Raw genomic sequence first — 15,889 nt, 5'->3', positions numbered from 1 at the left:
CCGTTTCTGGCCAATTGTTACTCCCAGGATGTTGATAGTGGGGGATTCAGTGATGGCAATGCCATTGAATGTCAATGGGCAATGGTTGGGTTCTCTCTTATTGGAGATGTCATTGCCTGACATTTTTGTGGTGTGAATATTACTTGCCACTTATCAGCCCAAGCCTGAATGTTGTCCACGTCTTGCTGCATCTGGACACAGTGTCCCCCAGAGAGCTATTCCTGACTCTATTCTGTTTCTCATCTATTTTTTTAAAAAATTCAGTCATGGGATGTAGGCTTTGCTGGCTGGGCCAGCATTTATTTCCCATCCCTAGTTGCCCTTGAGAAGGTCATGGTGAGCTGCCTTCTTGAACCGCTGCAGTCCATTTGGTGTAAGTAGACCCACAGAACTGTTAGGAAGGGAGTTCCAGGATTTTAACCCAGTAAAAGTGAAGGAACAGCGATATATTTCCAAGGCAGGCTAGTGAATGACTTGGAGGGGAACTTGGTGGTGTTCTCATCTATCTGCTGCCCTTGTTCTTCTAAAGGGTAATGGTCATGGGTTTGGAAGGTGCTATCTAAGGAGCCTTGGTGAATTCCTGCAGTGCATCTTGGAGATGGTATGCAATGTTGCTGCTGTGCGTCGGTGGTGGAGGGAGTGAATGTTTGTGGATGTGGTGTCAATCAAGTGGGCTGCTTTGTCTTGGATAGTGTCAAGCTTCTTGAGTGTTGTGGGAGCTGCACTCATCTAGGCAAGTGGGGAGTATTCCATCACACTCCTGACTTGTGCCTTGTAGATGGTAGACAGGCTTTGGGGAGTTAGGAGGTATGTTACTCATCGCAGGATTCCGAGTCTCTGACCTGCTTTTGTAGTCACAGTATTTATATGGCTAGTCCAGTTTAGTTTCTGGTCAAGGTTAATCTGCAGGATGTTGATAGTGGGGGATTTAGTGATGGTAATGCCATTGAATGTCAAGGGGAAATGGTTAGCTTCTCTCTTGTTGGAGATGGTCATTGCCTGGCACTTGTATGGCATAAATCTACTTGCCACTTGTCAGCCCAAGCCTGGATATTGTCCAGGTCTTGCTGCATTTGGACATGGACTACTTCAGTATCTGAGGAGTGGCCAAAGGGGCTGAACATTGTGCAATCATCAGTGAACATCCCCACTTCTGATCTTACGATGGAAGGAAGGTCATTGATGAAGCAGCTGAAGATGATTGGGCCTAGGACATTACCCTGAGGAATTCCTGCAGTGATGTCCTGGAGCTGAGTTAACTGACCTCCAACAACCACAACCATCTTCCTTGTGCTAGGTATGACTCCAACCAGTGGAGAGTTTTCCCCCTGGCTCCCATTGACTCCAGTTTTGCTAGGGCTCCTTGATACCACACGTGGTCAAATGCTGCCTTGATGTCAAGGGTAGTCACTCTCACCTCCCTACTGGAGTTCAGCTCTTTTGTCCATATTTGAACCAAGGCTGTAATGATGTTGGGAACTGAGCATCAGTGAGCAGGTTTTTGCTAAGCAAGTGTCACTTGATAGCACTGTTGTTGGCCCCTTCAATTACTTATTGGTGCTCCTCCTTGGCAGCATCAGTTTCCATATGTATGGCTGAAAATATCCAGTTCTACCTCCTCCCCCACCCCCACTACAGCTGTCAATATTAAATAGATGCAAACCAAATGGCGAAACATGAAACAAGACACAATAGGCAGTAGGTTTATTCAGGCAGTAGGATGCAGCATTACAGATTTCTGCCTCTTAACAACTAACCCATTGTCCCAGTAGATTCCCTTTATAGCTCTTTTAAAGCCAACCAAATAAACTAAATTAACAAAATGAAGGATAAAATAAAATGCAGCCCCTAAGTTAGGGTCACTGCAAAACCAAAGACAAATTTTAAAGGAAACTTACAAACATCAAATCAAAATATGGTTAAGAGGGTCGATAAAGCACCCCAGCACCCCCAGTGCCCACCAGGCACGGATGGCCTCGACGGTGCTGGCAGACACCGCATGCTCCCTCTCCAGGGACACCCGGCCGCGAATGTAGCCACGGAAGAGGGCCTAACAGTTGGGTGGGACAACCCCTTCGATCGCCTGCTGCCTGGACTTGTTAATGGCTAACTTGGCCAAGCCCAGCAGCAGGTTCACGAGGAGGTCCTCCTCCTTCCCAGTCCCCCTCCGCACCGGGTGTCCATAGATCAGGAGTGTGGGACTGAAGTGCAAACAAAACAGTAATAAAATTTTTTTAAATAACTGAAAAGGGAGTGCAGCCTACAACACCCTATATAAATGTGGCCCACGGACTCCACAAGATAGATTCTCTTTATAACTCTTATTGAGTTAAAACAATCAACCTAAATTAACAAAATTGGGATAAATCAGGCACAGCCCCTAATTCAGGTCAGCTGTAAAACCAAGAACAAAGTTTAAAGGAAACTTACAAACTTTAAACCAAAATGTGATTAAAGGGGTCGATAAAGCACCCCAGTCCCCACGGTGCCCACCGGGCATGGAAGGCCTCGAGAGTGCCGGCAGACACCGCGTGCTCCCTCTCCAAAGACACCCGGCAGCGAATGTAGCAGCGGAAGAGGGACAAACAATTGGGCAGGACTCCCCCGTCGATTGCCCGCTGCCTGGACCTGTTAATGGCCAACTTGGCCAGGCCCAGGAGCAGGTTCACGAGGAGGTCCTCCTCCTTCCCGGTCCCCCTCCGCACTGGGTGTCCATAGATCAGGAGCGTGGGACTGAAGTGCAAACAAAACAGTAATAAACTTTTTTTAAATAACTGAAAAGGGAGTGCAGCCTATAACACCCTATATAAACGTGGCCCACAGACTCCACAAGATAGATTCTCTTTATAACTCTTTCGAGTACAAACCCGTTTCCATCTGTTTCAGATGAAGTTACATTGTTTCGCCATTGTGAGATTGGAACTCTTGATACTCTTTTGAGTAAACCTGTTTCCATCTGTTTCAGATGAAGTTACATTGTTTCATAGTTTGCCATTGTGAGATTTGAACTCTTGTTCTTGGGGTTAACAAACCCAGTACCATAACCACTTGGCTATTTAGGCCAAGCCAGATTCTCTTTATATGTGCTCTCAGTTCTTAATCAAACAACGGCCATCACCTGTGTATCTTTAGCGACATAATCAACCAACCATTAACAGTTGACCCCGCCCCCCACCAAGGTATCTCTAAATTATCAGACTGTTTGTTCAACATCCAATGCTGGATTGACAGAAATTACTTGAACTAAGTATTGGTAAAATTGAAGCCATTTTCTCTGGTCCCCATTACAAACTCCATGCCCTAGCCACTGACTCAGTCCTTCCCCCAGCAACTGTTTGAGGCTAAATCAGACTGTTTGTAATGTTGGTGTCAGGTTTGACCATGAGATGATCTTTTGACAACATATCCGCACCATCAAAAAGATCGCTTACTTCAACTTCTCTAAGTTGCCTCTCCTCCCCACCTCAGCTCATCTGCTGTTGAACCTTGTGTCCATCAGCCTATATTGGCTCCCTGTTAGGCAATGTCTCAATTTTAAAATTCTCATCCACATTTTCAAATTCCTCCAGGGCCTCACCCCTCCCTATCTCTGTAATTCCTCCAGCCCCACAACCCTCTGCGCTCTTCTAATCCTGGCTTCTTGAGGACCCTGGATTTTAAATGCTCCCTTTCAGTTACCTCAGCTCTAGGCTCAGCAGTTCACTCCTAAACCCACATCCCACCACCACCCCATCTCTCTTTTAAGGTATTCCTTAAAGCCTATCTCTTGGGTCAAACATTTGGCAATCTGCCCCAGTTTTCTCCTTATGTGACTTGGTGTCAAGATTTACTTGAGAACGCTCTCGTGAAACGCCTTGGAACTTTTACTTCCGTTAAAGGCATTGTATAATTGTATATAGTTGTTGTTATATCACACGTTGCCAGGGTACTTGTGAAACTTGGTGGGGCGGTGGTGGTGAATGCAACTCGAGAGCCAACGCTCTGAGGCGCTGTGGTTCTGGGCGGGCGAGTGATTCCCAACTCTCATGCGGCCAGGGAAGCCGGTCTATCCGAGTGGAGCTAAGGAGGTCAAGCTCAGGACCTGGAGTATGTGGAGAGCTGAGGGGATTCGGCCCATGTGAAGCCGCGATCTAATCCAACATTTTACACGAGTTCGAGAATAACCTTCTTTGCTCATTCCAGCTTTTCTGCGCCTCAAGAGCGTTACTCTGTATCATTTAATTTAGAGTGGGGGAATAAAAAGATGCAACAGTCTCCAGAACAAAATCAATTCCACGTTCGTTTTGAACTATTCGGTGAGTTAATGATTTTGTAAGTACCAATATCTCTGAACCAAATTAGTAGAAGTTTAATTCTCTTCTACTTGTGGAATGTAAGATCTTTTTCTCAAAAGCACTATCTGTTCCTTGGTCATTCAATAATGTGAACCTTAATCGAAGGGAATGGGAAGTGATAGGTTCTGTATAAAGCAAAACAATACATTAAATAACCGTGGTAAACACGTAACTATCCATTCATGAATGTAATCGCGCCTTATCTGTGCGAGTGCAGTAATGAGGACGTGTCCGGTTTTACATTCAGAGTTCTTGCTGCATTTGATCCAAAATTCAGTCAATTTAGTAAACAAAGGCTAAGCTCATTAAAACTAAGCTCATATTCTCTTGGGTGGGTTCGTATTCTCTCTTATTCTCTTGTCAGAAAACAAACATTAGGTAATTCTCGTTTTTTACGGAGCATGTTTACATTTTAACCCTTTTGCATTTGCCTTTTCATTGTAATTTAATTAATATTCGATGTAATTTAACTTACATATTTAAGATCAACTGTATTCGTTTGGAAGGACAACATTTAGCGAGAGAAGTCATCCACATTAATCTTGGCTGAGCGTATACATTTGCAATGTCGATACGAATTTTTTGCACAAAAAATTGCTGATCCCATTAGTTTGTCTTTCACCGTTAGAAGTTTTAACGCTGGAACATTCCGACACTGCGCCAGGATCAATTATGTTTTTATTACTGAGAGCGCGTTCCGAACTGATTCTCCAAAAGAGTGTTACAAAGGGCATGTTTTTGAGAAAGCGAAGAGCGAAATTTGCAAATGATTTTAAATAGTAAAACGCGTGGCTTATATTTCATGTGTCAAATATTTCGAAGCTATTAATGTACACACCGCCTGTTTAAAATGCTTAAATGTCGAAAAGGAAAGATAACTCTCTCCTTCACAAACAGACGCCGAATGTATGGACTTTTTTAAAAAAAAATGAAGAAGTTGGAAATCTAAAATAAGATGGAAAATGCCGGAAATATACTGCAGTGAAAAATGCAAGTTAATCTGATGTCGGTCTTTCGTGAGCGTAATTGGCACCAGGGTTTGTTTTGTGCTCAATTTTAACCAATCGATTTGCTCTGTGTAATCCCAGCATTTATACTTTTTATATAAGCTCTTCATTGAGCTGAATTTCAATGAAGCCTTACATTTGATTATTGTTAGCCGAGGGCTAGGCAATTGACCATCTCTCTCCTGCATTCCACTGAAGTTGTTTTTTTTTCTAAAAGGTACTTCAGTTTGTTAAAACAATTGGTCCTCGACCTGAAGCTTGAAACATAACTCTGTTACTCTCGCTACTGATGTTTCGATATTAACCTTTGTGTAACCGTATTGTAGAAACAATGCAGTGAATCCAATTTTATCAACATTTTTAATATAGATCTGAAAATACTCTGTGACTAAATATAAAAGGATGCTGATTCAAAAGCATAGAGCAAGGTAATTGAAATTAATAAGTGCTTAAAATTTCAGCAGTGCAGGCATCTATTTCCCAAATGTAAAATGTTGCAGGAATCTTAAAATGTAGAATAGATATCTTTATCTCTTTCTAGTGCCACATGAGGCAGACAAAACACATGCTTATGAATGTTTCCATGGCTGGTTTTTCCTGGAATAGGTCACCAGCAGTTCTAGCTTGAGGGGCACCACTCCACATCAAGCATACCTGACCAGGAGGCTCTCCCACTCTTACCATCTGCATATTGGGAGGATTTACAGGCTGCTAATCAACCTGCCTGACCACCTTAGGAATGCATCTTCAGTGGCCATTAAGTTCCTGGAATGGGATTCAAACCTAGAGTTTATGGCTCAGAGGTAAAGATGTTACCCATTGTGCTACAGCACCACCTAGAATATTTATAGTTTCTGTATAAACCAAATCATCTACTGAAATATAACAGCAATATTAAAATGCATTTTCTAAGATTATTTGTGTGGGCAATAGATTTAGGCAGTGCCCATTTAGGAGGGGCAGAATACCCATGACGTTTTTGGCACAATATCCATGTGTGATCAGGGCAATAAACTTTTTGTTCAGGAAAATGGAGAAATTAATGCCAGTTTTCTATTGCAAAATCTCAGTTTCTCCAGATTCTGTTGTGTGTTTTATCAAAATTTCCTTGCATTTGTATGCTGATAAAGCCCAGGATCATGTAGGCCTTTTTAACAACTTTCTCAGCTAGCCCTGTCACCTTCAACGATATATGTGGGCACATTCACAGGTTCTTCTGTTCTTGCAACCCCATTTAAAATTGCACCATTTGGATATATATTGCCTCTCCCCCTTCCTAACAAAATTAATCACTTCATGTTTCTGTGTTGGATGCCATTTGCTGTGCGACTGCCCATTTCATCCTGACATGTTATCATCCTTCTCACAGGTTACAACGTTTGAGTTTCATATCATCTTCAAACTTTGAAATTATTTCCTGTGTACTGAAGTCCAGACCATTAACACATACCAAAAAGAGCAATGGTCCTAATATCGCCCCCAAGGAGACACCATTGTATATCTCCTTCCAGTCTAAACACGTGTTCACCATTATTCTCTTTTCTGTCCCTCAGCCACTTTCATATCCACACAACCATGTCCCATTGCTCCTCTGGACTTCAGTTTAGCTAATTAGTGATAGCTACAGTTGTGGCGTGCTGTGCTTTGCACAACATTGTCATACAAAAAGAACTGGGTTTTAACATTGCTGGTGAGATGGACTCAAGTTTTGTTGCAATCAACTCTGCACAGAGGATAACAATGTCCAGCTCCAGCCATCAATATTCCACTGGGTCGTGGACCCATGTCCCCACTGATCTGGGTTGGACAAATGAGCGTAGGCCTCCCTTCAATACTGTGACCCTTTCCGGACCAGCTTATGAAACTTGTGAAGACACAGCACAAGCTCAGACTAGTTCTTTCAGGATACAGAGACTGAAGGTTGTTGAAGAAACGTCTTTATACTTGCCCCCCTGTGGAGCCAGGAGGACAGGAATGCTTTTCCAGCCTCCATGTTAATTCTGCAGTCCAATCTGCTGGCGTGTACTAGCCCCAATTATGTTCAACGTACCTCCCCACCATATTAACCCTTACACCTGGCTCCTCCAGGATTTAGGTTGGGATCACTGCTGATAAAGTGATCAGTCAAAATTTGTCCCACAGAATGAGCTGCTTCTGGACACATGACAAACATTGGCAGCTCATGCCAGTTATGACAACGAAAGCCAATTTCTGCTGAGTTTGGTTGCATGCTAGAAACACAACATCAATTATGTATTTGCAAAAAGAATGTGGTGAGTTTCACTACATTGTACCCTTACTATTTTTAAGTAATTCTTAGTGCTTTACTGAACTATGCTTATTCTATTTACAAGTCAACCTGTAAATAAATCTATTAGTTCCAGCTTGCACCCTGCATTGGACTAACAGCTGGAATTTACACCCATTCAAAACAGTCACAGGAAGTATAATGGGCATCCCATATGATCTTCATGGAGTACTGTAACATAGTTATGTTACAGGATTAATTATCCGAAGCAAAAACAGAATTACCTGGAAAAACTCAGCAGGTCTGGCAGCATCGGCGGAGAAGAAAAGAGTTGACATTTCGAGTCCTCATGACCCTTCGACAGAACTAGGTGAATCCCAGGAAGGGGTGAAAGCTGGTTTAAGGTGGTGGTGGTGGGGGAGGGGGGGGGGGTGTTGGGGGGGAGGAGAGAAGTGGAGGGGGGTTGTGTGGTTGTAGGCAAAAGCAGTGATAGCTTCTATCACGGCTTTTGCCTACAACCACACCACCCCCCTCCACTCCCCCCCCCCCCCCCCCCCCCCCCCCCCCCCCCCCCCCCCCCCCCCCCCCCCCCCCCCCCCAACCCCCACCCCCACCACCACTACCACCACCTTAAACCAGCTTTCACCCCTTCCTGGGATTCACCTAGTTCTGTCGAAGTGTCATGAGGACTCGAAACGTCAACTCTTTTCTTCTCCGCCGATGCTGCCAGACCTGCTGAGTTTTTCCAGGTAATTCTGTTTTTGTTTTGGATTTCCAGCATCTGCAGTTTTTTGTTTTTAATTATCCGAAGGCCTGGTCTAGTGATCTAGAGGAATGAGCTCAAATCCCACCATGGCAGCTGGGGAATTTGAATTCAGTTAATTAAATAAATATGGAGTAAAATGTTAGAACCAGTAATGGTGACCGTGGGTACTGGATTATAATGAAAACCCACCTGTTTCATTTAATGTCCTTTAGGGAAAGACATCTACCATCCTTACCTAATTTTGTCTATATGTGACTAGTTCCAGAGCCACACCTTTTAATTTCCCTCTGAAATGGCTGAGCAAGCCATTCAGTTGTTTTCATGAAGATGGTTGAAATTGAAACTATGTTTTATGTCATTTTAAATTAAAAGGTCTTACATTAGTAGAATCAGTAATGTATGCAAAATAGCCAAATGTCCCACAACCCTATTAAATAAATATGTTCTAATTTGTCAGCTTTCAACAGTGAGCAGCCATTGACAAGTTTACTGACAAAGTTTACTTCCTAAATATTTTTTATATTTGTTCATGGGTTGTGGGTGTCACTGGCTAGGCCAGCCCAGGTGGTGTTGAGCTGCCTTCTTGAACTGCTGCCAGTTTGTGTGTTGTAGGAACATCCACAGTGCTGTTAGGGAGGGAGTTCCAGGATTTTGACCCAGCAACAGTGAAGGAATGGCAATATAATTCCAAGTCAGGATGGTGAGTGATTAGTATGGGAAGTTGCAGATGGTGCCCTTGTCCTTCCAGGTAGCAGTTGCAGGATTGGAAGGTGCTGTCAAAGGAGCCTTGCTGCAGTGTGTCTTGTAGATGGTACACACTACTGCCACTTTGTGTCAGTGGTGGAGGGAATGAATGTTGAAGTGATGAATGGGGGTGCCAATCAGTGGGATGCTTTGTCATATGAAAATACAAACGTATGAAATGGGAGCAGAAGTAGGCCATATGGCCCCTCGAGCCTGCTCTGCCGTTCGTTAAGATCAAGGCTGATCTGTTTGTTTTTCAAGTTCCACATTTCCATCTACCCCCGATAACCTTTGATTCCCTTGTCTAACAAGAAGCTGTCTACCTCTGCCTTAAAAATATTCAATGACCCCGCTTCCACCGCCTTTTGAGGAAGAGAGCTCCAAAGTTGTGCAACTCTTGGAAAAAAATTCTCCTCATCTCTCTCCTATAAGGACGACCTGTAATTTTAAAACAGTGCCGCCTAGTTTTGGACTCCCCCACAAGATTAAACATAATTTCTATGTCCGCCTTGTCAAGATTATTCAGGATCTTTTATACTTCAATTAAGTTACCCCTCTTCTAAACTCCAGTGGAAACAAACTTGGAATGTGTCCAGCTTCTTGAGTGTTGTTGGAGCTGCACTTATCCAGGCATGTGGAGAGTATTCCATCACACTCCTGACTTGTTCCTTGTAGATGGTGAACATGCTTTGGGGAGTCAGGAGGTGAGTTACTCACCACAGGATTCCCAGCCTCTGACCTGCTCTTGTAGCCACAGTTCTGTTTCTGGTCAATGGTAAGCGCACCACCCCCGCCCCCCCCCCCCCCACCCCCCCTGTTGATAGTGGGGATGGTAATGCCACTGAATGTCAAGGGGGAGATGGTTAGATTATCTCTCGTGTGAGGTGGTCTTTGTGTGGCACTTCTGTAGCGTAAATGATACTTGCCACTTATCAGCCCAAGCCAGAAAATTGTCCAGATCTTGCTGCATTTGGACATGGACGGCTTCAGTAACTGAGGAGTCGCAAATGGTTCTGAACATTGTGCAGTCATCTGCAAACATCCCCACTTCTGACCTTATGATAGGGGAAAGATCATTGATGAAACAGCTGTTTGGGCCTAGGACACTACCCTGAAGATCTCCTGCAAAAATGTCCTCGGGCTGAGATGATTGACTTCCAACAACCATAACCATCTTCCTCTGTGCTAGGTATGACTCCAACCAGCGGAGAGTTTTCCCCTGGAGCCACTGCCTCCAGTGAGTTGTTGTCCACCACCAATCACAATGGGATGTGGCAGGACTGCTCAGCTTAGATCTGATCCATTGATTGTGGGATTGTTTAGCTCTGTCCATTGCATGCTGTTTGACATGCAAGTAGTCCTGTTGTAGCTTCCAGGACACCTCATGTTTAGGTATGCCTGGTGCTGCTGCTGGCACACCCTTCTGTCTCTTCATTGAATCAGGATTGATCCCCCGGCTTGATGGTCATGGTAGAGGGGAATATTCCAGGCCACGAGTTTACAGATTATGGTTGTATACAATTCTGCTGCGGCTGATGGCCCACAGGGCCCTTGTTACATCTGTTCAAAATCTACCTCATTTAGCATGATGGTAGTCCCATGCAACATGATGGAAAGTGTCCTCAGTGTGAAGATGGGACTTTGTTTCTACAAGGACTCTGCGGTGGCCACTTCTACCAATACTGTCATGGACAGATGCATCTGCGACAGGTAGATTGCTGAGAATGGGATCAAGCTGGTTTTTCCCTCTTGTTGGTTCCCTCACCACCTGCTGAAGATTCAGTCTGTGTCCTTTAGGACGGCCAGCTTGGTCAATAGTGGTGCTACCGAGCCACTTTTGATATTAGACATTGAAGGCCCCCCCCCTCCCCCCAGAGTATGTTCTGTGCCTTTGCATCTGTCAGTGCTTCCTCCAAGTGGTGTTCAACATGGAGAAGCACTGATTTATCAGCTGAGGAGGGATGGTAAGTGGTAACCAGCAGGACATTTCCTTACCTATGTCTGACCTGATGCCATGAGACTTCATGGAGTCCAGAGTTGACGTTGCCCAGGGGAATTCCCTCCCGACTGTATACCAATGTGCTGCTACCTCTAGTGGGCCTGCCCTGCCAGAGGGACAGGACATACCCACGGATAGTAATGGTGGTGTCTGGGACATTATCTGTAAGGTATGGTTCCATGAGTATGACTGTCAGGCTGTTGCTTGACTAGTCTATGGGATAGATCTCCCAACTTTGGCACAAGGAGGACTCTGCAGGGTCGACAGCAGTGGGTGTGCCATTGTCGTTTCCAGTGCTTAGGTCGATACCGGGTAATCTGTCCGGTTTCATTCCTTTCAGACTTCATAGCAGTTTGATACAATTGAGTGGCTTGCTAGGGCATTTAAGAGTCAACCACATTGCTGTGGGTCTGGGGTCACATGTAGGCCAGACCAGATAAGGGTGGCAGATTCCCTTCCCTAAAGTTAGGCATGTAATCTGGCAAGAAACAGAAAATTATCTATTATGTTTTAGATTGGAAAACAACCTGTTTGGCATAAAATCACTGGGATTTTTCTTTTTGCAGAGTTACTGATGAAAAGAAAAAAGAGGGCAGTGTGGCTTTCAGGCATTCTGCTACTTCTCTCACTTTTGATCACTGCTGTTGGTATTTTCACTGAAACAAGAACAGAGAACATCAGTATCATCGGTTATGCATCTGGAATAATCGTAAGTGCAAATAAGAAAACCCTCTGGTAAAATGCAATATTCTCAATCCGCACATAAATTTCCACAGACATGCACACTCTCTCCAAGGACACAGGTGGTAATACCAAATGCCATTTTATGGATTTATGTTAATACATTTATTTGTATTGTGTCTCTATTCCTCCCTTAAGTTACTTCTTTACTCCTCAGTTTCAAGTTCTCCTGTCAGTTAGAAAGATTGTGAGGTCATACAAACATATGAATTAGGAGCAGGAGTAGGCCACTCGGCCCCTCGAGCCTGCTCCACCATTCAATAAGATCATGGCCAATCAGAATGTAACCTCAACCCCACATTCCTACCTACCCCGATAACCTCTCGCCCCCTTGTTAATCAAGAATCTATCTAACTCTGCCTTAAAAGTATTCAAAGACTCTGCTTCCACCGCCTTTTGAGGAAGAGAGTTCCAAAGACACTCAACCCTCCTGAGAGAGAACATTTCCCCTCATCTCTGTCTTAAATAAGCAACCCCTTATTTTTAAACAGTGACCCCTAGTTCTAGATTCTCCCACAAGAGGAAACATCCTCCCCACATCCACCTTGTCAAGACCCTTCAGGGTCTTAAAGGTTTCAATCAAGTCATCTCTTACTCATTTAAATTCCAGTGGATACAAGCCTAACCTGTCCAGCCTTACCTCATAAGACAATCATATCATTCCCGGTGTTAGTCTAATAAACCTTCTCTGAACTGCTAATGTATTTACATCTACCCTTTAAATAAGAAGACCAATACTGTACACAATACTCCAGATGTGGTCTCACCAGCAACCTGTACAACTGAAGCATAACTTCCCTATTTTTGTAATCAATTCCTCTCATAAGTAAATGATAACATTCTATTAGCTTTCCTAATTACCTGCTATAACTGTATACTAACCTTTTGCAATTCATGCCCTATGACCACTCAGATCCCTCTGAATCTCAGAGCTCTGCAATTTCTCATCATTTAAATAATAATTTTTTTATTCTCCCTGCCAAAATGAATGATTTCACATTTGCCCACATTATAGTCCATTTGCCAGATGTTTGCCCACTCACTTAACCTATATATGTCACTTTGTAGCCTCCTTACGTCCTCTTCACAATTTACTTTCCTACCTATCTTTGTGTTGTCAGTAAATTTAGCAACTATTCCTTTGGTCCCTTCTTCCAATTCATTTTATATAAATTGTAAAAATTGAGGTCCCAGCACTGACCACTGTGGCACACCACTCATCACATCCTACCAACCAGAAAAAGGCCCATTTACACCAACTCTCTGCTTCCTGTTAGCTAACCAAACTTCTATCCATGCCATTATGTTACCCCCCTACACTATGAGCTTTTATTTTCTGCAATAACCTTTGATGTGGCACTTTATCAAATGCCTTCTGGAAATCTAAGTACAGTACATCCACCGGTTCCCCTTTATCCACAGCACATGTGATTCTTTCAAAGAACTTCAATAAATTGGTTAAACTCTGTTTGTTGACTCTGCCTGATTGCCTTGAATTTTTCTAATTGCCCTGCTATAACATCCTTTATAATAGCTTCTAACATTTTTCCTATGACAGATGTTAGGCTAACTGGCCTATAGTCTCCTGTTCTCTGTCTCCTCTTTTTTTTGACTAAAGGAGTTACATTTGTTATTTTCCAATCTAGTGGAACCTTTCCCAAATCTAGGGAATTTTGGAAAATTAAAACCAATGCATCAGCTATCTCACTTCACTGGTGATTGTAATTTTCCCGAATTCCCCCCTCCCTTCCATTTCCTGATTTACAGCTATTTCTGGGATGTTACTTGTGTCCTTTATAGTGAAGACCCAAGCAAAATACCTGTTTAACTCATCCGCCATCTCCCTACTTTCATTTATTAATTCTCCAGATGCACTATAATTGTTAACTCTTTTCTTATTTAACTATTTACAGAAACTCTTACTATCTGCCTTTATATTGCTAGCTAGCTTTCTCTCATACTCATATCCTCCTTATTAAACTTTTTGCCATTCTTTGCAGTTCTTTATATTCTTTCCAATCTTCTGCCATGCCGTTTGGCTTTGTGTAATTAAATGCTTTTTCTTGAAGTTTTACACTGTCTTTAATTTTTTTAGTTAACCACAGATGGTGGGCCCTCTCCTTAGGAATTTTTCTTTCTCATTGGAATGTATCTATCCTGTGGATTCTGAAATATCCCTTTAAATGTCTGCCACTGAACCTGTAGTGACTTATCCCTTAACCTCATTTGCCAGTTCACTTTAGCTAGCTCTGCTTTCATGCCCTCATAATTGTCCTTATTTAAGTTTAAAATACTAGTCTTGGACAAACTCGTTTCTCCATCAGAATGAAGTAAAATTCAATCATATTATGATCGCTGCTACATAGGGGTGCCTTCACTATGAGGTTATCAATTAATCCTATCTCACTGCTCAATGCCAGGCCTGCTATGGCCTGTTCTTTGGTTGGCTCCTTGGAATGTTATTCTAAGAAACTATCCCAAAAAAGAGGCTAATGGAATGCTATCCTTTATTACGAGAGGGATTGAACATAAAAGTAGGGATGTTATGCTTCAACTGCACAGGGAATTGGTGAGACCACAACTTGAATACTGTATGCAGTTTTGGTCTTCTTATTTAAGGAAGGATATAAATGCATTGGAGGCGGTTCAAAGGAGGTTTACTAGATTGATACCTAGAATGCGTGGGTTTTCTTATGAGGATAGGTTGGACAGGGTGGGCTTGTTTCCCCTGGAGTTTAGAAGAGTGAGGGGTGATTTGATTGGATCATACAAGATCCTGAATGGACTTGACAAGGTGGATGTGGAAAGGATGTTTCCTCTTCTGGGTGAGTCCAGAACTAGGGGGCAATGTTTTAAAATAAGAGTTTGGACTTCTAGGACAGAGATGAAGAGACTTTTTTCCTGAGGGTTGTGAGACTTTGGAATTCTCTGTCTCAGAAGGCAGTGGAAGTGGGATCATTGAATATTTTTAAGGCAGAGGTAGATAGGTTCTTGTTAGGCAAGGGAATCAAAGGTTATCAGGGGTAGATGGAAATGTGGAATTCAAAACACAGAAAGATTAGCCATGACCTTATTGAATGGCAGAGCAGGCTCAAAGGGCTGAATGGTCTACTCCTGTTCCTATTTCTTACGTTCTTTTAAACCTTCTATGAACCCCTCATCTATTCTAGATTTGCCCATCTGATTTTTCAGATCTATATTTAGATTAATGTTCCCCATGATTATTGCTGAACCTTTCTGGCAAGCTCCCAATATCTCTTCTTTTATACTCTCTCCTACCATGTGGTTACAATTAGGGGGCTTGTACACCATTCCCACAAGTGACTTCTTCCTTTATCATTTGTCATCTCAACCCAAACCGCTTCTACATCCTGGTTTCCTGAACTTAGGTCATCCCTCTCTAATTTGCTAATACTCATTAATTAACAGAGCCACCCCTCCACCTTTTTCTAACTTCATGTCCTTCCTAAATGTCATGTACCCTTCAATATTCAGGTCCCAATCTATGTCATCCTGTAACCATGTCTTTATAATGGCTATCAGGTCGTACTTATTTATTTATATTTATGCTCTCAGTTCATATGTTTTGTTTCAAATGCTACAAGCATTTAGATACAGAGCCATTAGTTTTGTCCTTTTATTATTTTTGTAACGTCTAGCCTTACATGCTGATTTACTCTTAGAATTGTACTCTCTGTTCCTTCCTGTCACAGTCTGTTTATCATTTCCCATATTAATACCTGTCTCTCTTGCCTTGTCTCTACTCTTTGGTTTACAACATCTTCCCACATTTGATCCCTTGCCCTCACTATTCAGTTTAAAACCCTCTCTACTTACCTAGTTATGCAGCTCGCGAGGATACCAGCCCCAGCACGGTTCAGATATAGACTGTCCCAATGGTACAGATCCCACTTTCCCCAATACTGGTGCCAGTGCCCCACAAACCAGAACACACTTCTCCCACATCACTCTTTGAGCCAGGCATTCATTAATCTTATTTGTCCTATGCCAATTTGCACATGGCTCAGGTAATAATCCAGAAATGATCAC

The 15,889-nt window shown here is 43.0% G+C and overlaps 1 protein-coding gene across 4 annotated transcripts in view; it reads left to right on the top strand.

Annotated features, from left to right (window-relative positions):
• The window catches only part of LOC121272927 (transmembrane protein 255B), a 129,173-nt gene that overhangs the window by 6,173 nt on the left and 107,111 nt on the right, over window positions 1-15,889 (top strand). For 2 of the 4 annotated variants that reach the window (XM_041179825.1, XM_041179800.1), the window contains exons 1-2: window positions 3,917-4,295; window positions 11,665-11,807. In XM_041179825.1, the coding sequence (XP_041035759.1) occupies window positions 4,244-4,295; window positions 11,665-11,807 (195 nt within the window). In that variant the 5' untranslated portion in view covers window positions 3,917-4,243. Of the gene's footprint in view, window positions 1-3,916; window positions 4,296-5,947; window positions 6,145-11,664; window positions 11,808-15,889 lie in introns of those variants that run through there. The other 2 variants (XM_041179818.1, XM_041179809.1) reach the window with 2 other exon arrangements.

The sequence above is a fragment of the Carcharodon carcharias genome, chromosome 2 (genome assembly GCF_017639515.1).
Source record: "Carcharodon carcharias isolate sCarCar2 chromosome 2, sCarCar2.pri, whole genome shotgun sequence".
Lineage (NCBI taxonomy): Eukaryota > Metazoa > Chordata > Chondrichthyes > Lamniformes > Lamnidae > Carcharodon > Carcharodon carcharias.
Note: the sequence above shows the minus strand (reverse complement) of the source record. Positions and strands in the feature narration are given on the sequence as shown.